The sequence below is a fragment of the Corylus avellana genome, chromosome 9, assembly GCF_965113065.1.
Source record: "Corylus avellana chromosome 9, dhCorAvel1.hap1.2, whole genome shotgun sequence".
Taxonomy (NCBI): Eukaryota; Viridiplantae; Streptophyta; class Magnoliopsida; order Fagales; family Betulaceae; genus Corylus; species Corylus avellana.
Genome location: NC_142498.1, coordinates 20,543,278 through 20,570,901, shown reverse-complemented (window position 1 = coordinate 20,570,901; position 27,624 = coordinate 20,543,278). Strand labels below are relative to the sequence as shown.

Below are 27,624 nucleotides of genomic sequence, written 5' to 3'. Positions count from 1 at the left end.
GGCCTTATTTTTAAATTTTTATAAGAAAAAATTTTGAGCCTGATTTAAAAAAAAAAATTAGGCCTTAAGTTAAAATAAAATTAAAAAATTTTTTGGGTCTTACTAACTGGAGGCCTAGGCGACTGCCTCAATGGCCTAGCCATTGAGCCGGCCCTGTATATATATATATTTTTTATTTTTCTGTTGCAATGTGCCTGTAAAGAGTGGCATTGGCGATAGAGCAGATAATTCACAGCTTCAGATCAATACGTTATACCTTTTAAATGATCCAAACAGTGCAGATAATTTTTTATTTAAAAAAACATTAATAGTAAGTAGTTCGTCCCCAACTGCCAATTTAAGCTAAAGAAGTGATTCGGCGGCTCCGTTAACCCTTCATTTTTTTAAATAGTTTTTTGGTAAATAAAATGTATTGTATCCGGTCCGAATCTCAATCCATAATTCACACCAAATCATGCCTGCCTACTCACAACATTATTTAGAATTAGCAGCTTCTAGACAAGGTGAAACTTAACATTTGTACAGAAACATTACAGTGAAAGCGACCTTCCACTAATCATGTAGGACAAAAATGTTGAAAAGTCTGTTGTTTCATTTAAAATCTTAGGAGACATCATTAAATTCTCCTCATGCTTCTGGACCCCGTAGCAACAACAAAGAGTCTGCTAAACTACTAGCAGGAGGCAGGAGGCGTAATGCGGCCAAGTACACAGAAAATTTACATAAAAAATACCCAACTAAACGGAGAAGAAGAAAAAATGATGTCTTAGCAAACATACCATCGTTTAATTCTTTTAAAGTTAAGTGTGAAATTCTTATATGACATTACTCTTTGAAGAGTGAGGGTGAGAATGAGAATATAAGTTCAAGCTAAGAGAAGGGTTTTTCATTATCAATGAAAGGAGACATTATTTTTGCCAAATTATAATACGTATGAAAATACATAAAACAGGACGTACAATCAATACTAAGTTACATAATGGAACAATAACTGTAATAATCTTCAGCAATCACATACCATACATCGCATCTTTGACATGCCTTTGGAACATACATCATATCCTTGACATCTTTCTTCTCATCCTTCTTCTCTTCTTTGGGAGGACCGACACTGACCACTGATGCAGATTTTCTGAATTTTCTGACCTTCTTGATGATTGTCACAGGATCAGCTTCCCCAATTACTGTCACCGTATTTTTTGAAGGGTCAAGGACAATGGAAGTTATCCCTTCTATTGTTGCAATTAACTTCATCACCTTCTGCCTGCACTTTGAACAGAGGAGTTCCACTGACACTACAGTTTTCTGCAACACACAAGAGTCAGACTGGTTAGTACGTACTTCAGAGCTCAGAGTCAGAGATGATAAATTCTATGCCGAGCCAAATGTGCTGAAAAAGGTACGGCAGTGTCAGTGAAAAGATAGAAGCCTCAGAAGAATGAGGTCAGGAAGTAATCACGCAGGCCAAAAGAACATCACATGCAGAAAATATATATAGATGGAACCTTTGACATAATTGGAAGACTAAGAGTAAAGGAGGACTGAAACAACCGACTGCAGAGAATATAGATGGATCAGAAGTTGCTATATAAATTACTCTCCTCTCTGTCTCATTTGACTATATGTTAATGGAGAGTGCTGGGTATACTTGTGTTCTTGGATATATGTGAGGTTAAACATTAAGTGTGGCAAAATTAGTTGGTGAATAGAAGTAAATGCCAGTCAGAAGTACTGTCGATTGGATCACCTACGCCATCCCATATGCATTTAATGAAAAAAGTCCTTTCAATTATAGAACACCAAATATACCCATAGCTCAACTCCTAGCTCAACTATATTATACTAGAAGCATAAAAATCACTAACAATTTCAGTTTGTGTATTAATTTCACACCCCTATAAGGCTATAAGTAAAAGCTATCTTTGGGCTGCTGAAGGAAAGAAATCCACTTATAACACAAAGAGTTCATAGATTATGTAGACAATAATCTGAGTTTATGTAGATAATATTATGGTTCTCTAGCCTAGGATGTTTTGCAAAAAAGTAATAATGTTGAAATGACACATAGTTTCAAACAATGGGGCACAAGAGGCATTTAATGCCCTTTAGTTTCTCTATTCAGCTGAATGGGCACAACCTGGCCCACTTCTAAGACCTATTTATGACATTTTTTGCTCGGATTCAGAGCTTAACTCTATGTATTAAATATATCATGTTGTGTGTGTGTGTAAGAGAGAGAGAGAGAGAGAAAGACCTTTACACAGCTCAGAAAGTCGTTATTAAGAAAATGGATCAGCCATGCGCAGGCAACAAATTGAATCGGAAGATAATTCCTCTAAAACTGATTAAAATTCCAAAATGCTCAACCACAGCGTACTAATTCCTCATTATAATGTGTACTCTGTGAAAGGGGGCAGTTGAAAATGCAGTTGGAAACATGAGCTTTCCAAATCATACGAGACTTAGGATATTCTCTTGGTGATCTTACCGCTCGCATTATTTAACTCAAGCCGAACTGTTTATAAACACTGAAAATCCTTAAAGCTTAGTTTTTTTAAGAAACAATACCTCATCTTGCCTATAAAATTATTAGTAAGCCCAAGCCAGATTACATTCTTATGGGCAAGTGGGCAAGTGAGATTACATTCAAAAGCAACAAAATATATATAGTGGCAAGAACCTTCTAAAATTGAACCAACTTTAATAAATTTGAAACAAGTGACTAAACAAGCTGTTACAGGCTCATTAATATGTTATTATTATTAGAGATCTTCCACAGAAATCAAAGAAATGCCCTTAATATAAACAAATGTAACGAGATCATTTGACAGATATCAAAAACCACAAATAGCACACTTGCATAGTTGCATCAAAATACTTGACTTCAAGGGCATCTAAAACTTATAACCTAAAGCATCAACTAGTTTCGACAATTACAGCAACCTGCCGCTACACTGCCACCATAAGTGGCCAAAAGATCCAATAGAACTTGCATGTATGCCATCTCAGGCACATTCAGTGCTGAAACTAGGCCGAAAAAGGAGGTTGAGCACTTATACCAAGGGGATAGATTTCCAAATATATTACACTTGCATGGGCTATGGCAGATGAGACCAGACCATGATTACCGTCCACAAAATTAAGGTTTAATTAAAACCAAGAAGACAAGAAAGCGTGTGTACGTGGTGCTTAGTAAAATACTAGCAGTTGTAGGATCTGAGAACTTTTATATCAATATTATTATATTAAGATACCATTTGAATAAGCTAGCAGTTGCTCCTCCAAACCCATCTTAAACCTATCCATTTAGAAGGTAATCAATTTCGGTGTTTGCAGAGTTGTTCTTTATTGTTAAAATATTTCACTTCAAAAGGGAGGTCTACTTAAAACAAACAGTAAGTCAATCCCTCTAAGTTTCTACACACCATGGTTTATTCGAAATCCAGCTGTTTGCATTTATAGGACATGTGGGCATGGACGAAATGGCATTGAAGTAGTTGATATATCGCTTTCACCACCAAGTAGAACAACCAGTACTGCTCTGTCACTTTCTCCTCTTCTCTCATTGAACTCTAATCAAATATGACGAGAACGAAATTTAAAAAGTCCGATGAATAGGTCTCCATGTGAAACCATATAGCACAAGTATGTAAAAATTACAAAATGTAGGCATGCATGTATATACAATATGCAGAATCAATCTTTTGACTGCATTTGTCTCCTGATTAATAATCAGTGGCAGGCTTTGTTCTCAGATCCACAGCATGCATGAATTCCAGAACTCAATGCCTTTGATTGTAGGGGATGGTTCTACTTCATTGGTATGATAAGCCCCTTTAATGGCTATACAAAACCTTTTATAATTATTATTATTATTATTATTGAATTGGATAAATTCACATTCTTAACCAAATAAACTCATTCCTGAACCAAAGCCCAAGATGCAAAAGGGAAGGGGGAAGAGAAAGGACAAAAATTGCCACACGTAATCAGCTTAAATTACCAAGAAAACAATACAAACATAAAATATTTTATTTTATTAAGGCAATTCTAATTGCCTCAACAACAGCATGAAACCTTGATTTTTTTTTTTTTTAGCGTTAAATTCTGTTTTGCCCTTTAAGATTTTAACAGTTTATTTTTTTTCTTTTATTCATTTTTATCACACAAAGTACACGTAGTTTTCATCTTAATGATGACAAAATCACCTCTAAAGAGCCAAGTGGTGGCGAAACCGCCCCCAGTGAGAGTGGACTACTGGAGTCAGATTATAACTCAGAAGCCTGGCTCTGTACTACTGGTCAGATATGATGTTAAACCACTTATTATTCAAATAGCTTAACATGGATTTCATTGAATAGAAGAGAGAGAGAGTCAAGAGTCTACCCCCAGCAGCGGGGTCATGACGCGCTGCGCATAGAGTTGGGCGGCAGCAATCTCTTTGTTATGGGACGAAGCGATGTCGTCTATGTCTATCCGGATCAGGATCCCCTCCACTATCCTGTCTATCCATAGAAGCCGTTCGTGCGTGCTCAATGCCGTCGGGCTCATCAAGAAGGTCAGAAAATTCAGAAAATCTGCAACACTTACCCCAGATGCAGATTTTCTGAATTTTTCTGACCTTCTTGATGATGATTGTCACAGGATCAGCTTCCCCCAATTACTGTCACCGTACTTTTTGAAGGGTCCTCTGCCTGCACTTTGAACAGATCAGTACTTCCACTCCACTGACACTACAAGAGTCAGACTAGTTAGTACGTACTTGAGAGCTCAAAGTCAGAGATGATAAATTCTATGCCGCGCCAAATGTGCTGAAAAAGGTACGACAGTGTCAGTGAAAAGATAGAAGCCTCAAAAGAATGAGGTCAGAAAGTAATTACGCAGGCAAAAAGAACATCACATGCAGAAAAAATATATATATAAATGGAACCTTTGACATAATTGGAAGGAGGGCTGACTGAAACAACCGACTGCAGAGAATATATAGATGGATCAGAAGTTGCTATATCAATTACTCTCCTCTCTGTCTCATTTGATTATACGTGAGATTAAATATTGAGTCAGTTTGGCAAAATTAGTTGGTGAATGGAAGTAAAAGCCAGCCAGAAGTGTCGATTGGATCACCTACGCCATCCCATATGCATTTAATGCAAAAAGTCCTTTCAATTATACAACACCAAATATACCCATACCCAACTAATAAATTATACTTGAAGCATAAAAATCACTAATAACAATTTCAGTTTGTGTTTTAATTTCACACCCCCTATAAGAGCATTTACAATGGAATAGTCAAATGGTATTTTTATCTAAAACGGCGAATCAGATTTGTAAAAAACTCTCCACATTAAATTAGCCCCAAAAAAATGCAAAATGGATATTTGATTGGATTAGCAAAAAAAAGAAAAAAAAGAATGCTACATGTAAAAACACTTTTTAAGGGAACCATTTTATTTTTTATTGTTTCTCTCACCCGTTTTCTCATTTTTCTAAAACTTTTCCCACTTTTCAAAGGTTCATTATGAGAATATTTTTTCACAATTTTTAATAAAAAGATATTTCATAAATATGATTGACATTACTACGAGAATATGGTTTTCATACTTAACGTTGGCCAATACGACATTTGAAAAATATAATTATAATAAAATACAACCGTTTCAAAAATATTATAGTTACAAAAATGATTATTTGAAAAATAATAATCGTTGAAAAATTATTTTGCTAAACAAATTACTATTAAAAAAATAAAGAGTGAAATAATAATTTTAGAAAAGAAATAAAGATAGAATCAATAAAGAATAAAAAAATAATATTTAAATGATATAGAAAAAAAAAATATAGCTAATTGGATGTAGGAGACTTTTAAAAATTCATTAGCTAAAGTGAGTTTTGATGAGCCACTTTGCATAAAAATTTAGCTCCTCTATTGTGAATGCTATAATGCTATATGTAAAAGCTATCTTTGGGATGCTGAAGGAAAGAAATCCACTTATAACACAAAAAGTTCATAGGTAGGGTTGCTACATATGAGTTTATGTGACAGAATTATGGTTCTTTAGCCTAGGATGTTTTCAAACAGGAACATGAATGAACTGAAGAATATCCAACTAGTTATAGTGCAGATGTATTTTTGTCTTTTTACTTTTTGAGGGGACAAAAAAATACTTACACTAAAACTATCTAGATATTCTCTAGTTTATTAATCCTAATTCTTTCAAACAATTAGAGCAACCTGTGGCAACACGGCCACCATAAGTAGCCAAATTAAAGATTCAATAGAACTTGCATGTATGCCATCTCAGGCACTGAAATTTGGTGCTGAAAGTAGGCCGAAAAAGGAGGTTGAGCACTTATACCAAGGGGATAGATTTCCAAATATATTACACTTGCATGGGCTATGGCAGATGAGACCAGACCATGATTACCTTCCACAAAAGGTTTAATTAAAACCAAGAAGAAGACAAGAAAGCCTTTGATTGTAGGGGATGGATCTACTTCATAATCAAAGGCATTGAGTTCTTGAATTCATGTATGCTGTGGATCTGAGAACAAAGCTCGCCACTGATTATTAATCAGGAGACAAATGCAGTCAAAAGATTGATTATGCATATTGCATCTACATGCATGCCTACATTTTGTAATTTTTACATACTTGTGCTATGTGGTTTCACATGGAGACCTATTCATCGGACTTTTTAAATTTGGTTCTCGTCATATTTGATTAGAGTTCAATGAGAGAAGAGGAGAAAGTGACAGAGCAGTACTGGTTGTTCTACTTGGTGGTGAAAGCGATATATCAACTACTTCAATGCCATTTCGTCCATGCCCACATGTCCTATAAATGCAAACAGCTGGATTTCGAATAAACCATGGTGTGTAGAAACTTAGAGGAGATTGACTTACTGTTTGTTTTATGTGGACCTCCCTTTTGAAGTGAAATAATTTAACAAGAGAGAACAACTCTGCAAACACCGAAATTGATTACCTTCTAAATGGATAGGTTTAGGATGGGTTTGGAGGAGCAACTGCTAGCTTATTCAAATGGTATCTTAATATAATAATATTGATATAAAAGTTCTCAGATCCTAGAACTGCTAGTATTTTACTAAGCACCACGTACACAGGCTTTCTTGTCTTCTTGGTTTTAATTAAACCTTAATTTTGTGGAAGGTAATCTTGGTCTGGTCTCATCTGCCATAGCCCATGCAAGTGTAATATATTCGGAAATCTATCCCCTTGGTATAAGTGCTCAACCTCCTTTTTCGGCCTACTTTCAGCACTGAATTTCAGTGCCTGAGATGGCATACACGCAAGTTCTATTGAATCTTTAATTTGGCTACTTATGGTGGCCGTGTAGCCGCAGGTTGCCGTAAATATATATGTATTTTTAGGCATAAAATTAAAATTAGACTTGACTTTTCTTTCATACTTCAAACCTATTGAGTGAAATTTTTTGATTCCGCTCATGTTTTGACATCATTCTATCATTAGGGTTTGCATGGACATGACATGCCATTATACACAAATACAAACTAAATGTTATCTCAATCTTAATCAACAACAACTGTAGTGGACCAGCGGTGTATGATATTTTTGATTTCTCTTCTAGTTGGAAGTAAAATAAAACTTGAGATATTAATAAAAAATATAATATAATACTCGAGTTGTCCGTCTTTTCGGTGAATCAATTTAGCATCAACATGAAAACTCTTTCTTATAACCTTTTTTCAAGGAAAAAGACTTCAAAGGGATTCCGAGGAAGAGAGACTCAAAAACGATGCTCACGCATTCGATTATCATCACCGCTTTAATTAGACAGCAATACATACATGCTTTTTCATTCATCACTTCAATGAATTTAATGATTTAATTTACATTTTTTGTAAAATCCTTAACAATCCAGCATCTTTATGAAGGAGAAATATTGTGTTTTGTTTTCTTATTTAAGAAATTATCAAACATGTTCGAAAATTCAATAAAAAGGGTTCAGTTATTATGGACAAAGATTTTCTTTATTTCTTTTCCGAAGAGTAACTCAATCGGTTAAAAATTATGTTTTATAAAACAGAAGTTACTAATTTGAAACCTCATTTTCTTCTCCTTGTGGGGTGCGCAAACCCCTTGGGATTACACTTGCATATTTCAAAATGATATCATGATTTTACAAATTGTGTTTTTCATCCTGGTATTGATAAGATCATTTTTATATTTGCTAAATTTATCTCAACACAACATCATTTAGAATTTGACTAGAGCTCAATGAAATCATTGTTGTTCTCCATAATTTGAGCTAACTACAATTATATATTTCATATAATTAAAATATGTGACAAAAACAATATATATTTATAAACAATAAATTTAATTGAGCAATCTAAATATAAGAGGTTACATAGACTTTCATTATTTAAAAATAAATCACTGTACAATTTGATTACATATCTCAAACTTTTGGAAAAAGAGATCTTTTTATTTTTTATTTTTTATTTTTAAAAAGTATAAAATATTATTTAAAAATAAATTAGTGTACAATTTGATTACATATCTCAAACTTTTCGAAAAGAGACCTTTTTAATTTTAATTTTTTTTTTAAAAAAAGAGTATACAATATTTTAATAAAAATAATGTTTTATATCACACTTTTATCTTACAACTATCTCGTAACACTGACGAAGAGTTAATATAAAAAAGAGTAGCTTCTAGCATTTCTTTAATTTAAAATTATTAAAGTATTATTTATGTCTAAATCGTTTAATATTCATGTTTTTTTCTTTTCTTTTGTAAGTGTCCAAATAAGAAACAAATTTTTTATATTAGTTCTTAGTTATTTCTTATTAAAATTTGATTCCATTTTAAATCGGTTTAGTTGATTTCCCTCTTCTTCTTTTTTTTCTTAAAAGGTTGGTCGAGTAAGTTGAGCATTTGGAATTTTGGTGGGACTTGTAGTTCTCTTTATGAGAACTAGTGAACTACCAGTGTTTTTTGTCTTTTATTGAGGCATGAATTAAAACGCAACGTTTCTACTTAAGTGAGATGCAGCGTTTTGGTAGGAGACTTGAGGTGTCTTCTACTTTCGTCCTTTAGCCCTAAACCTCTGAAAATCTGAAATACAAGCACAATTACACAAACAATGATGAATCGAGAAAGTAAAATTTTGAAATATCACGTACTGAATCCCAGTGCTGTGAAAATTTTGTCCCCCGTTAAGTGATTGAGGGTGGGAAACAAGGGGCGGAGGGAAACTTCTATAGGGGGTAAAGAAAATTTTGGGGACTGAGGGGAGCATTTGACCCCCACAACCCCCCTCCCTCCACTCCTATATATATATTCTTTTCCTTGTGAACTTGTGTTCAACGAATGCACTTTCTGTGAAGAGCTATTATCCTTGTTCTTGTTCCTCTCTTTCTTCCTCTGTTTCATTTCTCCAAAAACCCACCTCAGATTTCTTCACTTTCGACCTCATTTCCTTGGTACTTTCATCCCCATCATTTAAGCACACAACCAAGAAATAAAGATTCTGCTGATGTGATAACGTTGGAACCTCCCAAAGAGACACCGATGTTCTAATCCGGTGCTGTTGGGCTCGAGTTGAATCAAACTCCAGCAAATAATAAGCAAATATAATTCCCAGTAATGTTGTTTCATCAAGTCTTGGAGAATTCCTATGCTTTGGGTAAGCTTCTGGAGAGAGGTTAGGATGCTTTGTTAAAAACATGTTTGCCCCACATCGAGAAAAGCAACGAAGACTCCTCCTTCAAACACCTATAAATTGAATGCCCCTTTGTTTATGGGAAAGACGTGGGCCAACCAACGAGCAGTGAATGAGAATCACAAAAATGCCCTTGATTCTCAGTAATTGACATAGCTAAGCCAAGCAGCTGAAAAAAAAAATAATAATAATAATAAAAACTAAAAACAAAACAAAACAAAAAATTGAGTCGAGCAAGCCTGTAGCTCGATAACGCACTCGGCTCGATTTTTAGCCGAGTTCGAGCTCGAGCCCAGTTGTTAATACCCGTCTTGGGCTCGGCTAGAGCTTGAGAAAAAATTAAGCAAGCCGAGCTTGAGCAGGGGTGGCTCGCTCAAGCTCAGCTCGTTTATAGCACTACTTGCACCCCTATAAACATTACAACAGTTCTGCAAAAGAATGCATTATCATAGTACTTGCACTTACCAATACAACCTTCAGAAAGAGAATAATCCTCCAGGGCATTATATTGAATCTTTGATAGTAGTATAAGCCTCCATGCTTGTGGCTTCATCTACTTCTTGGTCTGTTTCCAGCATCTGAGTGTAGCAGTTCACTATCTTCTTGTCCAACTCATAATATTTTTCCATCTTCTTCAAAGGTTTCAAATCCAGGTCAATGAAGGATACCTAAGAAATTGCAACTCAAGTAAGATACCAATGTAATAAGAAATGATATATTGTAGTACAGAAATATTCAGCTTGAAAATGTACTCATTGAATAAAATAGGAACAAATTAACTTTATTTATGATTTTTAAGAATTGAAGTCATTCCAAACTTTTCACATTGATGCCAATTTTGTAAGCCATTCCTCTTTTCATGCGAAATAAATAAGTGCTTTCAAAATGTTGCGATAATAAGGCATGCTACTTTTGGTATACCAAACCCCCATATGCAGTGAATCGATATTAATCATGCATACTTGAATTCAGATAAAAGATGTAAACAGTACCTTGTATTCAAAATTTTGGTTGGTTGACTCTAGGTATACTTTATTATATGAAGATCCTGAACCCTTGTCTTCCCTTGGTCTAAAACTAACCATCAGACTACAGTCCTTTGCAGTTGCAGCTGTCAAGAAGTCCTTTACAATCTTCAGTCTTTCATCCAAAGAAATGGAGTGCAAAGAGGTATATATGTGTGACACTTCGTCTCCACCCAGTTCCCTACATACTGGGCAAGACTCAGAAATAATGTCATAATATGCATGAACTGCTCCTTCTATGTCAAGATTATCAAGCTTCTGGACCTCAAGAAGCCGATCCAGTACTCCAGATTTATAAACTGTCTCTGAAACAAGCTGTAGAAAATTCCTTGTGCGCAGGCCATTGTCTGCCCTAATGACAGACTTGAGTGCATCTTCAAATGCTTCACTAATCACAAAATTAGTACTGTCCGCACCACCACCCAAGCCCCCAAATATGAGAGAACCATTCAAGAATACCCGGAAATTATTCTGAGGAGTGGTAAAGAGATCACTGATAGCTTTATGTATTCTGTCCTTGGACTTAGAGAATAGGTCGAGGGGATTGTATTTACTCAATTTTGATACCTGTAAAACAGATTGGAATGAGTAAGAGTCAGAAACAAACGTCAAAAATTTATGGGAGGACTTATAAGAAAAGAAAGGTGCTCAAAATTCATAAAGCTTGACCACACAATATTCCTATGTAAAGTGGCATCTAATCCATTGGATCAAACCAAACATGAACATAGATGTAGTGAGAAAATTCTTACAAACTACCTTGGCCTGAAGAACAACATTATGAAGGGAAGGGAAAAAATTAAAAGAAAGAAAGTACCTCTCCTTGACGCAACTTCAGGGTTTGGTGCATTCTGAATCTACTTATGCTCCGTTTAATGGCATTTCCTTCAGATATGAATTTTGAAAAAGGAAGAAATCCACATTTTGGCTACTTTTTGGGAAAATGGAAGTGTAACAAAAAAAATTAGAAAAAGCTACTTAGTGTTTAATTTGGAAGTATCACTCAGAGACCTAATTAAACCACAAAGAAAGGAAATAAAACACGAGGGCATGGTAAGGGAGTGGCACCTTTATCTCAACAGATATGCAGGGTTCACCTTTGAGACCACCTGGCATTGGAAAAGGCGGAATTAACTACCATCTTTTTCTTTAATGGTATACTAAATCACATCCACACCGCAAATCATCATGGAGATTTACGTGCTCGATTTGAAGATCAAACCAACTGTTCATAATTTACGGCAAGTTTCTATCTTGCAAGGTTCAATACCAATTTTCTTTAGATAAGTAATGTAAGTGTGAATGCTAACATCTGTACAGTTTTCGAGAGAATATCCATCCCTTCTTCCACAGTCATCCTTTGCAATACATGAATACCTTGACCTAATGGGTGTGCATATCTTTTATCATATTACTTATAATTGAAAATAAAGTGGGATTGGGAAACTTTAAGTAAAAGCAACTAAAACAACAATGCAAAAACAAAAAACTGGTAAATGTTTAAGTGTGAGATAGAGAAATTGAAGCCAACAGTAGGATAACCACTCAAAGGCTTCATAAGAAATACAAATCATTACCAAAGAGCGAATGATCCGTTATGAGAAGTGTGGAATCACACTGCATATCGACCTTCGCAGCATCAACTCGCCAAGCAGGGCGCTGATAAATAACATTCTTCTCAGCCGACTCAAGAAATTCCCTGGACACATGGACACGCATCTGCCCACATCCGATCAAAATCCAAGATCAGAGAACTTCAACTCCACCCTTATTCCCAAAATGAAATCCAGCAGAAAGCAAAATGTCAACTATTTCCCCCCAGCAAATCCGCGCATTTAACAAATTGGTGGACCAAAATTAGGGTTTTCACAATGCTAACACGGAACCACGTGCTAATTTCCAGGTGGACAAAGTTAAGCAAATTAATAAGTAAGCTATAGCATAATTAAATCATTATTCAAATTAAGCATATTGTAATAGAAATGGTGAGTTTCAGTCACTGGATCGTTAAACACCAGTTACCTCAAAAATTTAACCCTTAAGTGTGAATATTTAACTAAAATGGGAGGCAAATTATGGAGTCAGATTATAACTCAGAAGCTTGGCTCCGGCCTACCGCTCAGATATCATGATAAACCACTGATTATTCCAAAAGCTTAACATGGATTTCATTGAATAGGAGAGAGAGAGAGAGAGAGAGAGAGAGAGAGAATCAATAGTCTACCCCAGCATCAACATGTTTGGGACCCAGGAGCGGGCTCATGACGCGCTGCACATAGAGTTGGGCAGCAATCTCTTTGTTATGGGACGAAACGATGTCGTCTATGTCTCTCCATAGAAGCCGTTCATGCGTGCTCAATGCCGTCGGACTCCTCACGCGCGCCGTCTTGTTTCTCGCCGCTTTCCGTATCCGCATTACTTTCCCTACCTATACAGACAACGCCAATATATATATACAAATCATTCAAATTAATAGAAAATGTTTCTAAGAATGGAAAAGAATCTGAAAAATTCGAATCAAGAAAGAGCATACAAAGGAGGGAGAGGATCCGGTGTAAGCGAGAACAAGATTAGCAGCTCCTTCGCCTCTGTACACCCAATCAGCAGCGTCCTTATGCTCTAAAAATACCTCCTCCTCCATCCAACGGACTCCTGTGCTCTCTGAGAGATTCAACTAGGTTTCAGAAACTCGAACGCATTAGTCGGAAAATCAAGAACTGAAAAATAAAGACAATTAATACCGAATCGAGCTTGATTTGTCGTCTCAAAATGTAAACCCTCCATTTACCTGAGAATTGTGAGAAGCAATCGAACGGTTGCCGTCTTTTAAAACCCTAGCCCAGCAAATCTACAAATGGGGCCAAAGAGAGATGCTCTTAAAGAAAGCAGCCGACAGAGTGAGAGTTGGTGGGGAATCTCTTTCCGTTTGGACTGAGGCTCTCAGAGGAAGAGTAAAGCTAAACGTTTCTTTTTCTCTACTTCGATCAGTGGCTGGCTAGTGGCTATATATATATATATATACTTGTTGAGTAAAAGAGGAAGAGTCATTTTGGGAAAACACACTTCGATGGTTGTACGTTGGGGACATGAGCGTCTTTTCGGTAAAAGTTCAAGAAAATTTGGCACGGATGTACAACAAACAGAAAGCATGGCGCAGATGATACCCTGTGGCAGCGTCCGGCTTATCGTGCCGTAAACCCAAAACCCATTATAGAGACTAGAGAGAGGCAAAATATAGTGAAGATGAGGGCCCACTCGCTTTCTAAACGATACTGGGTTTTAGGCCCAGAATAAACTAAATCCGAATCCAACGTGGATTGAATCCAATAATCTTTTGGACTTGCACTTTCAAGCATATACCCGAAAAGCAATTTATTGACTAACATTGACACTAGTGATGAATATGATTGCACCGGTTTTTTTTTTCACTTTGTAATTTGTGATTGCACTAGTTTATTTGAAGAGAGTTGCTACGCATATGACAAGAAGTTCCTTGTAAATATATAGTTGCTACGAACCAGTTTATATGACACTTATTATTTTTAGTTGAGCGGGGGTTAAATGCTCAACAACATTATTATGTAATTGCATCTTTTTATGTAAATGTATGCATCTATTTTATGCTCGGTTAAACTGTTATTTATTATTATCATTTGATATCAACTAAATTTAATTGTTATTAGGTATTTTTGAGACATTTTTAACTCAATTAGGCAAAAAATCAATTATTCTAATCGGAAGATTTAACAATAAGACACCAATTAAAAATAAAATAGATGGATTTAATTGAAAAATTGATTTCAATAACATGTTAAGTGAGATTAAGCATTCACTATGAATTTAAATCATAACAAATCAAACAAAAAGTAAGCATTTGATATAAATCAAATATATATATATATATATATATATATATATATATATATATATATATATATATATATGGTTAAAAAAAAAAAAAAAAAAAAACTTGTTCTCAAATTAAAATCACCGGGCCTTTTAAAGGGAAAACTCACTCCGATCCTTTCTTTGGGTTTCGCCAGCTAGCCTTGCTTTCACTTTTGTTCTGCATTTTAGAAGAGATGAGAAGGGAGAAGCTGCAGAATTCGCACGACACGGATCCCTTCACATTTTGAGTGCTCACGTGATCTGCTGTACGTACGTCCATCTGATTTTCTGCACAAAAGGATTGAATGGTCTTTTCCTTCTTTGTTTGTTTCTTCAGCTCCTCTCTGACCGAAGAAGCACCCTCTCACGTCTACAGAAGCTATGTGCGATAAGTCATAAAGTTGGTGCATGTTGTCTTGTCTTTCTCTTCCGGCCAAGAGAAAGTTCACCCTTTCTTTACAAAGCTGACAAAAGCTTTTAGAAGATCCATTTTAAAGAGCAAAAGAAACCTTCACGTGGCAATGCAAATCTTTTGTTTTCTTTCTTATCTTTTGGTGTATGGTACTGTTCAAGCTTAATTAAATAAAATGCACATAATTAAGCCATTATCATAGCGCTATTTGGAATATGCGATTATTTTGCTTATCAACTTACTACTTAAGTTGGGGCACCGGTAGCGGTGACATCCAAAAATTCTTTCGTCTTCTCGTTCAGTTGGAAAGGCCCTTCACCTCCGTCACTTGCTTTACTATCTTGCTTTGGGTGCGTCGACATCTCTTGGAATAAAGCAGTTGTTAGCTTCGTCCTAAGGAAAACTCATCCCCTTCTTATGCTGACCATAACCTATTTGTTTTGATACCACACTGTAATGCTACATCATGAAAATACTTTATTAGGCATTAACTATGAGATGCTATAATATTACGTTATAATATTACAGCGACATAAATAATAATTCACCGTAGCACTAAGTTATCGGAAAAAGAAATTTATTATAAAAAAATATAGTACAAAGAATAATAAAAAAAAATTGATGAAAATTTCAAGTCCTAATTAATAAAAGAAAAAGAAATTATTTTTCTTTTCTTAGTTTTCTCTTTTGTTTGGTAAGATTGAGATCCGGTCAACAAAAGAGAAAACTAAGAAAAGAAAAAGAATTTCTTCTATTCTCTCCCACTAAAGTCTCTTTCTCTCCTTTCACATTGTCCTTTCATTTTGACTATTGTGTGGCTTCAATTTTATAGGGCCTTGGTCGGCAAATGAGAGTAGAAACCAAAACAAAATAGGAGAAACAACATGTGAGCAGTGTGCTAAGCCTAAGAGATCAAACTTCAAGATTAAGAGTGTGAACTCGGTCTGATTTTTTCCCTTTTTGTCAAAAATGGGGACTAGAATCGGGGTACCCCGGTTCTTAGTTTTGGGCAACCCAAATCGGGAACCAGGTCTTTTCCGGTTTGTACTCGGTCCGATAATCAATTTTTTTAAAAAAGTGTTTTTTTTTAGCTTATTTTAGGTATGAGGCCTAAAATAAGCCCCTTTTTTTCATACAATTGGCCCATTTTTTTTAAAAAAAAATCTATTAGCCTTTTTTTGTCCAAATTAATTGGGCTTTGTTGTGATTGTGTTCTAAATAAAAATAATAATAATAATAAAAATAAAATAAAATAAAAACTTAAAAAATCAAAGTTTTTGCCTATATGGGCCTTAGAAATAAAAATTCCATTTTTTAAAATGTCCTAAAAATCATTTTAAATTAGTTACCCAAAGAAAACATTAAAATAATAAAAACAAGTATTTAAACAAACCAACATGCACAAGAAATACCCCCTTACTACAACAATTCAAAACCCAAAAATAAAAAATAAAACAAGTATTTAAATAATCTACCAACCAAAAGAAATATCCCTTATAATAAAAATAGTTCATAAATATAAATATATAAATAGTTCCTAAAATTTTGTAATATATATATATAAAAGAGGTACCCCGGTTCCCGGTAACCCAATAATAATCGGGTACTGGAACTGGAGTACCCGGTTTTTGGTTTTTTCCAACTAGAATCGGATCCCCAATTTCCTGGTTTTCCGGTAATTTTTGACACCCTTATTCAAAACCAATTATATTCGGCCCTACGTATGTTGACATGAGGAATTCAAATCATTGATCACCACAATATAAATATTATCCGGGTGGGTATATCGGTGTCAGTAGGAGCATTTTCGCTTACCGAACCTTGAAAGTTAGTAAAGTTGACTTCATACCAACAAGAAATATAATTTTTAACTTTTTTCGATTAATATCGATTAACTGTCGGTTTCAAAATTTTAAATTAAAATTTATCAACTTCCAGCTTTTGTCAACGAGCATCCTCATACATTGTATGATCAATAATAAGCGCATCATTTTCTTTTTTTAATTAAAAAATAAAAATCAACTTTTTATACATCTATTAAAGAATAAACTCCAAATTCATCGTGCAATATTTTATTATAAGCGTATGTAACGGGTGATCAGGTGAGCCTTCATAAATATATTATTATTATTATTATTATTATTATATGATCAAAATTTGTTGTATATATATACATGTTCCATAAACAATACGTACCGACAGGCCGCAAGCTATTCAATAGTAGGAGGCTTGAAAACTCCTTAATTGACCTGCCAATGTGAAAACAAAATTAATGAGATTATAATTGTAATTATTTAAAACATCTATGACTTGAGCAAAACGCAATGCCTATCGATGGAGGATATCTTTCATAAAATAGTTTCACATCACGAGAAGAATAACACGTGTTAAATGAATGAAATGGAGCCAATAATATATAAAACAGCATATGCTATATATAGTAGATATTTTCCATACACGTGGTTCGATTCCCACCATGAAGAGCTTGACATTCTCTGGATGCTGTTGAAAACGTTGATGATAAGTATATGATCCCATACTTTATCTGTGTACCGATGGATTTGGCTAATTAACGTTCTCCACACACATAATATATAATTACACCTTTGTTGGCAGATATTATGATAATTATCACAAAGATTATCCTTAATTATGGGAATTATGCCGATCACAAGTGGACTTGCTTTTTTTAATTATATACCTTTAAGTGGTATATATAAAAGGGCAATATATTCATTTCGAAAATAGTCGATATAGAGACAGCCAATTTAAAAAAAGTGATGTCTGGAATATTTTTTTTTGTGTCTGTTTTATGGGTTGATTAGTTATGAAATTAAAATGTAAGGTATAAATGATAATTAAGGATAATTAATTAGGTTCGCTATAATCAATTAGGCCATCATGAATCCACGTATCTAGTATTCCCCTTGCCTGGCATGCATGCAAGTATACATGCAACTGCACATGCCAAAATAATGAAGGGCAGTTGCGTTGGTGAGTGTGCATGATTATAATCCCATTTCGTTGATACTGAATTTAGAGTTGATTAAATTATGGTAATTAAATTATATATAATTTTTTTATTATATATATATATATATATATATATATATATATATATATATATATATATTATTTTATTTTAAGTGATTCATAGTAATTTAGCGGCGGGTAGGTTGGGATCCCTAGCTTCGCAAGCATCCTGCAACACGTGATAAGTCGACTTTTTAGCAACGACGTGTTTAGGGTCCCAGCAGTGACTTTTGAAAAAAGATAAAAAAAAGTTGTTCTTTTAGCACCTACATGCTTGAAGGCTGGAGCTATATATATTTATACATTAATAAACTCGTCACTAAGGTTTTTCGTAAGTCGACAACCTTAAAGAGTTTAGGCTTCCACCTGTCTTAGGTTTGAGTGATTGTCATACAGCGAGCCTAGCTAGCTCTACTATTTGCAAAACCACATTTGTTTCTGAATTGAAGGAGAGACAGAGAGAGAGAGATATGGAAGTTGCGCAAGTGTTTCACATGAACAAGGGAGCTGGTGAAACTAGCTACGCTAAGAACTCCAGCGTGCAGGTTCGGCTTCCTGCTTGAATCCTTATGTATTCTGCATGAATCAAATCTACATGTTTTTGTGATTTCTTCGAAAACATGAAGAAGAAAAAAAAACACATTTTTATTGAATTAAATGGTGCATGCTGGAAATATCAAGCGCACTGCGCACAACATGTTTCACTTCGGATTTGTTCGTTTCTGTCTTTTTGTTTTTCTCTACAAAAATATGAAAGCCTTCATATTTCAGCATATTTCTTCATATATATATATATATGGAAACATAGATTTTGATTGGTAATGTGGTGTTGATTATTATGTACACTTAATTTTGTAGAGCAAGATAATATCCATCGCAGCGCCAGTTACCGAGGAAGCCATAATTCAAGTGTTGATCACAAATTGGCCGGAGAGCATGGGCATTGCCGACTTGGGTTGCTCGTCCGGACCCAACGCCTTATCAGTGATCTCAGAGATAATAGATGTCATATATTCCAAATGCTGCCACCTGGGTCGCCCTCCGCCGGAGCTCAGAATCTCCTTGAATGATCTTTATAGCAATGATTTCAATGACATCTTTGTCTCCTTGCCAGCTTTCTACAACAAAAAGAAGGAAAATATGGGTACCGGCGGTCTTGGGGCCTGTTTCATTTCCGGTGTGCCGGGTTCTTTCTACGGTAGATTGTTTCCGAGCAAGAGCCTGCACTTTGTGCACTCTTCCTCCAGCCTTCATTGGCTCTCCCAGGTTATACATATAGCATGTAATTAATTCCATTAATTATCTATGCATGCCATGCATGATGCATCCTCCACCATAAAGCAAATTAAAGAAAGGGCAGTTAATTAACGTCAACGGTTGTTATAATCTAATTTAAAGGCGTTGACCTGAAACAATTACCCCTGCGTAATTTGCAAGCGGATTTTGCGCCATAAATTAAGGCTTTTTACCAGTTGAGACGTTATAATCAAGCTTTCTGTTTAGGTTATGATTTTTGACTGTGTCACCGTATTTTTTTATTCTCACATACATTTTAAACACACGGTAAATTAATAGACAAAGTTAGATAAAAACTTTGCCTATTTGTTATATATGTACTCTTGAATAATATTACATATAATATTGATGGTTAATTACGTACGTACAGGTACCTCCTGGGCTGGACAGCAAGGCTAGCGTGGCTATAAACAAGGGGAAGGTTTACATCTCTAAGAGCAGCCCACAAAGCGTCTTAGACTCATACTCTCAGCAATTCCACAAGGATTTTTCTGTGTTTCTGAAATCACGTTCGGAAGAAGTAGTTCTGGGAGGACGTATTGTGTTGTCGTTGATGGGAAGGAGTTCTATGGATCCTACAACTGAAGAAAGTTGCCATCACTGGGAACTTCTTGCACATGCACTCATGAGCATGGTCTCAGAGGTATATATATATACACTACAAAAAATTCAATATTTAATAACTACTCCTTAGTGACATTTTTAGGACAAAAACATCATTAATAGGTTGGTGACATGGGAGCAACGTCGTTTTTGAAATGGCAAAAAATTATGAGACTGCAAATGGGGTTAATGATGATGTGTGAACAGTAGCACGGTACCTTCGGATATGTTTGGATTTGCTATTTTAATAGACAATTTTCAAAAACTAAGTTAAATGTTTGATAAAATCATAATTTTATGACCTTTAAAATCGTGTGTTTGGAAAATTGCCCCCTCTTAATTACCTGTTATTTGAAATTTTTTCAAATTGCAAAATTTTAATACCGTAATAGTACTCTCAAACAATGCAATTTTAGACTCGGTGCTTCATGATCCACCCAGACTCAATAACTTAATTAATTACTAGGCCTATCAATCCGATCCGGTTTCCTGGTTTTTGGCCAAAACTAAAGACCGGAACCGGAGTACCCCAATTTCGGGTTTTAGGCAACTAGAACCGGGAACCGGGTCCCGGTTATCGGCCCATTCCGGTTTTACCCGGTTCGGTAACCAGTTTTTTAAGAACAATGTTTGTCGTGACCCACGGTCATCTTCTCTGGCAACTTTCTTGTCGGACCTAGCCACAAAAACTTCTCTCCCTCAGCAAAACCCAGCAAAACCTTGAAAACCCACAACCTAAAACTCCTTTCCCTCAGCAAAACTCAGCAAAACCCAAAAAACCTACAACCCAAAGCTCCTCTCCCTCAATAAAACCCAGCAAAACCCAAAAAACCCACAACCCAAAACTCCTCTCACTCCAAATCGTCCATGTCCTTTCGATCTTGCGCTGATATCTCCTCGTCCAGCTTCTCTTCAACCGCCTTAGCCACTGTCAACACCTGCTTCGCCAGAATCTGCCCACCAAAAATTCAATGCCAATACATATATGTATTATGTATGGGCAAAAAGACACAAAAAGAGAGAGATTGTGTGTATGTGTGTGTGTTAGAGAGCGGCAGCTGGGTAAGGAAGAAGAGAGGCGTGAACTGTGAAGTGAACCCCTAAGTGGCTAAAAACAAATATATATATATATATATATATATATATATATATATATATATGCACCCGGTTCCGGTTTCCCGGTTTTTAACGGGTGCCAAAAACTAGGACCGGAACCGGGGTCTCGGTTTTTTTTTTTGCAACCAGAACCGGAACCGGTTTTCCGATAATTTTTGACAGCCCTATTAATTACCACTTGGGGGAACCGGTTGGGGTTAACAAAAGTATAAAATTAGTTGAAGGGTTTCTAATAAATAAACTAATTAACTTATTCGCTTAATTGCAGGGTCTAATCCCAGAGGAAAAGGTTGATACTTTCAACGCCCCCTACTACGCTCCATGTGCTGAAGAAGTAATGTTAGAGATACAGAAAGAGGGATCATTCATCATGGACCGCCAGGAAGCATTTGAGATTGATTGGGACGGAGGCGTAGACGTGTGCAACTCAATTGAAACAATATCAAGTGGGCAGCGCGTGGCGAAGACGATACGAGCGGTGGTTGAGTCAATGCTGGAATCTCATTTTGGAAGAGAAATAATGGACGATTTGTTTCGAAGGTATGCAAAGATGGTTGACAATCACCTGTCGAAGACAAGAACCAAGTACATAAACTTGGTCGTTTCGTTTATTAGGGTTGATAAAATAGAGGGATAGATAAAGATCTTATCGTGTACGTACATTTTCATTATGGCCCGCCCTAGGGCTATATATATATATATATATATATATATATATATATATGGTGGTGGTGCTTGTGATTAATAAAGTAAAAGTAAAATGATGCTTCTTTTGCTTCACGAATATCCCTGCATGCCTTTGTTCTTACGCAGTACCTATTCTCGATCGGTGGCTTGTGATTTTTATGTACGTACAGTGTGTTTTTTTTTTTAATTAGTAATTAAGTACGGTACGTTTACGTACACCACATGTTGTCCGATATGCAGAAAAGTATCACACCCATTTAGGTTGGTGTATACTTTCATTTATATGAATTTATATGATTACGTACAGTTGTTTACATAGAGTAAATTAAACACAATCTACAAACATTGTCGGGGACAAAATATCTCCGGTGCACTGCCCCACTCATTTTTCACTTATTTACAATTAGTATCACCAACTCATTTGTTGACACGTCACGTCTCGACCTCTCTCTCCGGAGACCCTCACGTCTCCCTTTCCATCCCTTGGAGATTCATAAGCCTCTCTCACGTCTCTCTCTCTCTCCTACACGTCTCTCTCTCTCCCACAGATTCTTCCTAGAAAAATTTCTTATCTCTCTCTCTCTCCCGCTCATGTCTCCCGTATCTCCCCCCCACATACATTGGTTTATTACAACGATTAATTCTAGAAGTCTCTCTTGTGTCACTAAAAAAATGAGATGACTTTTAAAATTATCATTTGATCAAAATCTTGGAGGAACACAATAATGACTTGTAGCATTACTCCATTAGAACCTAGAGGCGAATTTTTCAATATTTTTCTTGTGTCACTCAAAAAATGAGATGGCTTTTAAAGTTATCATTTGATCAAAATCTTGGAATAACACAATAATAACTTCTAGCATTACTCCATTAGAACCTAGAGGCGAATTTTTCAATGTTTTTCTTAATTCAAAAACAAATATGCTAACTGAAGTATCGAAAAGTTTTCCGTAGGCCTGTGCCCATCTCTTTGTTTTGCAATAACTCCATTGTCGTACGGCTCCCCTCGCAAGTTTTCCATGATGAAGAAAATAGTTGAGGAAATAAATCTTTGGGCCTACAAACGCTCCAACAAACATCATCTGCACTTTTGAATATAACCTTGTATTATGGAATTTGTATTAATGCTGTCAGAGACTCAGAGTGTTGATCATCTTATTCGTCTCTATGCGAAGATTAATTTAGTAATTAGCTGATTTTTGAATTTGAACTTTGAACCGGTAGCCTTTGTTTTGGATGAAAGGTGCTATGTTTTGAATAACGGTCGTTTCTGATGTGGTGTTTGGTTAACAATAGGTGCACCGTGCATGCATGTGACCTAAAGGTGTACGTTATGACTTTAAGCATGCATATTCCCATGTTAATCAAAATGACAACTTATGTTCTCTAATATGTCCCCTCAAAAAAAAGTTTAAAATCAACAAAGAGGATTATACAAAACAACTTTGGGATAAATATGTGGTTAGAAACATGGAGATAGAAGGAAGATATAGTAGAATTTTATTGTCATCTTTCTCTTGTAAAGCTATAGATATGTTTAATTTGGATCAATTAATAATCAGAAGTCAGCTACATTATATATTCTTTGTTTCATTTTATTTTTTGTCTTAGTTTGGAATAATTCGAAAAGAGGAGTAATTCCGCATTCGTAAAGAATTATATATGCTTTAAAGTTTATATATATATATATATATATATGTGTGTGTGTGTGTGTGTGGATTTTTAATTATATTTGTCAATAAATCTACGTTACCATCTTTTTATTCTATTTTTATCTTCCTAATTAATGTTGATGTGCCTTTAAAATCACCATTAAATTTTAGATGAATCATACTTGATTCGTTAAATTTTAGGTAATTTTAAAACATTACCTAATCTCTAGCTACTTTTTTTTTTTAATCACCTAATCACTAGCTACTTATTATGTCAAAATATAGTATGGTCCATACGTATGTGTGTGGTTTTAGGCATGCATATACATAAATTCTAAATAAATGTTTAGATCAAAATATGATAATAGTTTTATAAAACTTTAAAGAATTTCAAAATAAGTTTTTGGGTTAAATACAAAAATGGTGAATGTGGTTTTCATGTTTAACAAAACATTTTTTGGGTTTTAGAAAGTGATAAAATTGATCATTAAACTTTTTGAGTTTATAATATTATTAGTGTTTCCCTCCACCCGTCACAAAAAAAAAAAAAAAAAAAAAGGTGTGCCGATGAAAAACAAATTTAGGTGAGAGACAGAAAATGTCAAAGTCAAATGTATGCATCATGACAAACTCGACACCTCATTGATGAGTAATTTTAGGTGGCTTACTTGTGTCCTACTAAGAATAATGTGTCTATTAAAATCATCATTTAATCAAAATTCAATAATGATCAATCAAAAACTCAATGGTAATTTTAATAGCCGCATTATTCTTAATAAGACACAAATAGGCCACCTAAAATTACTCTTCATTCACCGCCAATGGTAGTAATCAAGAAAAGGACCACCAACATTGAATTGCTCGATTTCAAGGAGCCTCTAGTTTTTAATAAAATTCAATGTTGGTGGTCCTCATCATCGGGCCAAAGTCACTTTGTCCTCATCGGCCTATGATCGTGGTCCATTGATCCTCATAGGCCTAGTCTAGTTGATTTGTACACTTTTAGAAGATAACCCCGCTATCACGTAGGGATTTTTCCCACTACCATCCTTCCTTCTCTTCTATCGGTATATCCCTTAAAAAAACAAAATATTATTCTTAATAAGACACAAATAGGCCACCTAAAATTACTCCTCATTCACCGCCAATGGTAGTAATCAAGAAAAGGACCACCAACATTGAATTGCTCGATTTCAAGGAGCCTCTAGTTTTTAATAAAATTCAATGTTGGTGGTCCTCATCATCGGGCCAAAGTCACTTTGTCCTCATCGGCCTATGATCGTGGTCCATTGATCCTCATAGGCCTAGTTCAGTTGATTTGTACACTTTTAGAGGATAACCCCGCTACCACGTAGGGATTTTTCCCACTACCATCCTTCCTTCTCTTCTCTCTAGTTTTGTTTTTTGTTTTTTGTTTTTGTTTTTTTAAGGGATATACCGATAGAAATAATAGACTTCATTCTTGTTTTGTTTTTCCATCTTTTAACAATTTTCATAATGAACGGATGAATCCACCGTTGAATTTGTGTAGAATTTACATAAATTCTCAAATCTAATAAGTGATCTATTAAATTTGTAAAAAAAAAAAAAAATGGTTGCATAACATACCTCATACTAGTACGACAAAGATATACACGTGACAACATTTTATTGGTCTTCTAGGGATTTTTTATATTTTTCTATTTTTGTTGCACAGGTGGATAGAAGTCATAATGTTATAAATTCAGAAAGCCCAATGACTAATTTTATTACTTCCTAAAATTCAAGAAGTGTGTTTTTTAATTTATTTTTTATTTTATGACTGTAAGGGTAGGAATAGAGGAAAATGAAATATTTGAACTAGCGACTTTCGCTTCATAAAACTTAGGCCTCGTTTGGTTCGCGGAATGTCTAGTCCATTGGAAAAGGATTAGCTACTACTGGGAATAGAAGAGTGTGGAATAGATTAGCTATTCATATTCCTTTGTTTTGTTGTAACGCTGGAATAGACTAACTAATCATATTCCTTCGTTTGGTATAATGCAATATGTTGGTGAATGGAATCATATTGTGATCAAATTTCCTAAAATATCCTTATAATACAAATACAATTTATATTATTAAGGACTTTCATTCTTTTTTTAAAAAAAAAAAAACATAAACAACTTTACTATAATTTCTTTTTCTTTTTTGTTTTTAATTATATCAGGTATGTGGCCTTTTTTTTTTTTTTTTTTTTTTGCAATTACGTTATAGAATTATTTATATATATATAAAAAAAATAGTTGGAGAAAATACAATCAAACTCAATCTTGAAATCAAAAAAATATAGTTGGAGAATGTACAGAAAATCAAAAAAATAAAAAAAAATAAAAAATAAAAAATTGAGAAACGGTACAGAGAAGGGAGATGGCATAGAGAAAAAAAAAATTTTATTTGCACTTGCAGAAAAACTGTACCAGAAGAATCAGAGAGAAAATAGAAAGAGAGATAAAAAAAGAGATAACGAAATATAGAGATAGAGAAAAGAGAAACAAAGATATATATATATATAGAGAGAGAGAGAGAGAGAGAGAGAGAGAGAAATATAGAAGAATCAGAGAGAGAACGAAATTTTATCTCACAAGTGGGGTTATTTTTGGCAATTTATACAATTAATTTAATCTCACAGGAAAGAATTAGCTAAGCTACTCATTTTTTAGTGGCTTAGCTAACCCTGTGTGTATGAGATTAGTAGTCCCATGGGAATAAACTATTCCCAGGAATAGAGTGTTATCAAACAAATGACTAGCTATACATAGTGTTAGCTAGTCCAATCCAAGGGTCTATTCAGCAAACCAAACGGAGTCTTAGTATTTAGCTGGTTGTACTACCTCTTGGAGGCATGTTACGCTTCATTCTTTCGATTAATCATCCTTTTTTTTGTAAACTTAATGGATCAACAATTAAATCTGTGTACTCACGTAGGTCATACACAAATTTAATACTGAATCCATTCATTCACTGCATGGAGATAGTTTTTCGTATTATGCAATAATATATGTTTCTCTCTCTATGTCTTCGTGTAGACAACGTCGATTTTTATGGTACCACTCAACCGGGTTGTTAATTGGAGTGATTCTTGATCGTTGGTTGCGAGATGCAATTAGTGTAATGGAGCTTGTGTTTGTCGAGGATGACGGAGATATATACAGGAGTGTTAGGCGTGGAGAAGATGACTGAAAAATACGTTTCTTTTTTTTCACCTTTTAGAATCTGGTGAAGAATAAAAGGGGGGCCACCAAAACCACGTGGATATTAGGTGACGTGTCCGCTAGATCTCCAAGCATGCAAATATCTTTTTATGTCCTTAGAAATCCAATTGTGTCAAATTGTCAATAAATCCATTAATAATATTATGTACCATATTTTTATTCTAATTTTATCTTCTTAATGTTGATTTCGCTTTTAAAATCACAATTAAATTTTAGATGAATCATTATTGATTTATTAAATTTTAGGTAATTTTAAAACATTACCTAATCTCTAGCTACTTTTTTTTTTTTTAATCACATAATCTCTAGCTACTTATTATGTCAAAATATATATAGTATGGTCCATACGTGTGTGTGTGTGTGGTTTTAGACATGCATATACATAAATTCTAAATAAATGTTTAGATCAAAATATGATAATAGTTTTATAAAACTTTAAAGAAGATCAAATTAAGTTTTTGGGTTAAATACAAAAATGGTGAATGTGGTTTTCATGTTTATCAAAACATTTTTTGGGTTTTAGAAAGTGATAAAATTGATCATTAAACTTTTTGAGTTTATAATATTATTAGTGTTTCCCTCCACCCGTCAAAAGAAAAAACAAAGGTGTGCCGATGAAAAACAAATTTAGGTGAGAGACACAAAATGTCAAAGTCAAATGTATCCATCATGACAAACTCGACACCTCATTGATGAGTAATTCTAGGTGGCTTACTTGTATCCTACTTAAAATAATATACTTATTAAAATCACTATTTGATCAAAATTCAGTAATAATCAATTAAAAGCTCAATAGTAATTTTAATAGTCACATCATTCTTAATATGACACAAATAAGCCACTTAAAATTACTCCTCATTCACGGCCCATGGTGGACCACCAACATTGTATTGCTCGATTTCAAGGAGCCTCTAGTTTTTAATAAATTAAAATTCAATGTTGGTGGTCCTCATCATCGGGCCAAAGT

The 27,624-nt window shown here is 34.7% G+C and overlaps 3 protein-coding genes across 5 annotated transcripts; 1 reads left to right on the top strand and 2 right to left on the bottom strand.

Annotated features, from left to right (window-relative positions):
- Positions 1-878: 878 nt before the first annotated feature.
- On the bottom strand, positions 879-5,011 carry LOC132189471 (uncharacterized). 2 transcript variants are annotated; one of them, XM_059604216.2, is made up of 4 exons: positions 4,931-5,011; positions 4,763-4,811; positions 4,387-4,694; positions 879-1,305 (listed from the first exon to the last, which is right to left on the bottom strand). In XM_059604216.2, the coding sequence occupies exons 3-4, from the start codon at positions 4,549-4,551 to the stop codon at positions 973-975; spliced, it is 498 nt and encodes a 165-aa protein (XP_059460199.1). In that variant the 5' UTR covers positions 4,552-4,694; positions 4,763-4,811; positions 4,931-5,011; the 3' UTR covers positions 879-972. The 2 variants fall into 2 exon arrangements, with proteins under 2 accessions (XP_059460199.1, XP_059460197.1); XM_059604214.2 differs by having other exon boundaries at positions 4,387-4,811.
- Positions 5,012-9,137: 4,126 nt separating this feature from the next.
- On the bottom strand, positions 9,138-13,744 carry LOC132189470 (inositol-pentakisphosphate 2-kinase). 2 transcript variants are annotated; one of them, XM_059604208.2, is made up of 9 exons: positions 13,479-13,744; positions 13,271-13,398; positions 12,962-13,165; positions 12,315-12,456; positions 11,806-11,846; positions 11,555-11,665; positions 10,705-11,304; positions 10,178-10,380; positions 9,138-9,881 (listed from the first exon to the last, which is right to left on the bottom strand). In XM_059604208.2, exons 1-8 carry the CDS (start codon positions 13,519-13,521, stop codon positions 10,216-10,218), a joined length of 1,434 nt encoding a protein of 477 aa, XP_059460191.2. In that variant the 5' UTR covers positions 13,522-13,744; the 3' UTR covers positions 9,138-9,881; positions 10,178-10,215. The 2 variants fall into 2 exon arrangements, with proteins under 2 accessions (XP_059460191.2, XP_059460192.2); XM_059604209.2 differs by lacking the exons at positions 13,271-13,398; positions 13,479-13,744 and having other exon boundaries at positions 9,138-9,765; positions 12,962-13,162.
- A 4,796-nt stretch (positions 13,745-18,540) lies between these two features.
- JMT (jasmonic acid carboxyl methyltransferase) lies at positions 18,541-21,722 on the top strand. The gene is made up of 4 exons (XM_059606068.2): positions 18,541-18,615; positions 18,929-19,336; positions 19,737-20,009; positions 21,354-21,722. Exons 1-4 carry the CDS (start codon positions 18,541-18,543, stop codon positions 21,720-21,722), a joined length of 1,125 nt encoding a protein of 374 aa, XP_059462051.2.
- Positions 21,723-27,624: the final 5,902 nt, after the last annotated feature.

Coding starts and splice junctions, on each gene's coding strand:
- LOC132189470 (XM_059604208.2), bottom strand. CDS start 13,521: ATGGAGGGTTTACATTTTGAGACGACAAATCAAGCTCGATTCG. Junction 12,457..12,961: donor CCAAACATGTTGATGCTGGG/GTAGACTATTGA, acceptor GGATGTGGGCAG/ATGCGTGTCCATGTGTCCAG. Junction 11,666..11,805: donor GCATATCTGTTGAGATAAAG/GTGCCACTCCCT, acceptor CCCAAAAAGTAG/CCAAAATGTGGATTTCTTCC.
- JMT (XM_059606068.2), top strand. CDS start 18,541: ATGGAAGTTGCGCAAGTGTTTCACATGAACAAGGGAGCTGGTGAAACT. Junction 18,616..18,928: donor CTAAGAACTCCAGCGTGCAG/GTTCGGCTTCCT, acceptor TTAATTTTGTAG/AGCAAGATAATATCCATCGC. Junction 19,337..19,736: donor GCCTTCATTGGCTCTCCCAG/GTTATACATATA, acceptor ACGTACGTACAG/GTACCTCCTGGGCTGGACAG.
- LOC132189471 (XM_059604214.2), bottom strand. CDS start 4,551: ATGAGCCCGACGGCATTGAGCACGCACGAACGGCTTCTATGGATAGAC. Junction 1,306..4,386: donor TCATGACCCCGCTGCTGGGG/GTAGACTCTTGA, acceptor TGTGTGTTGCAG/AAAACTGTAGTGTCAGTGGA.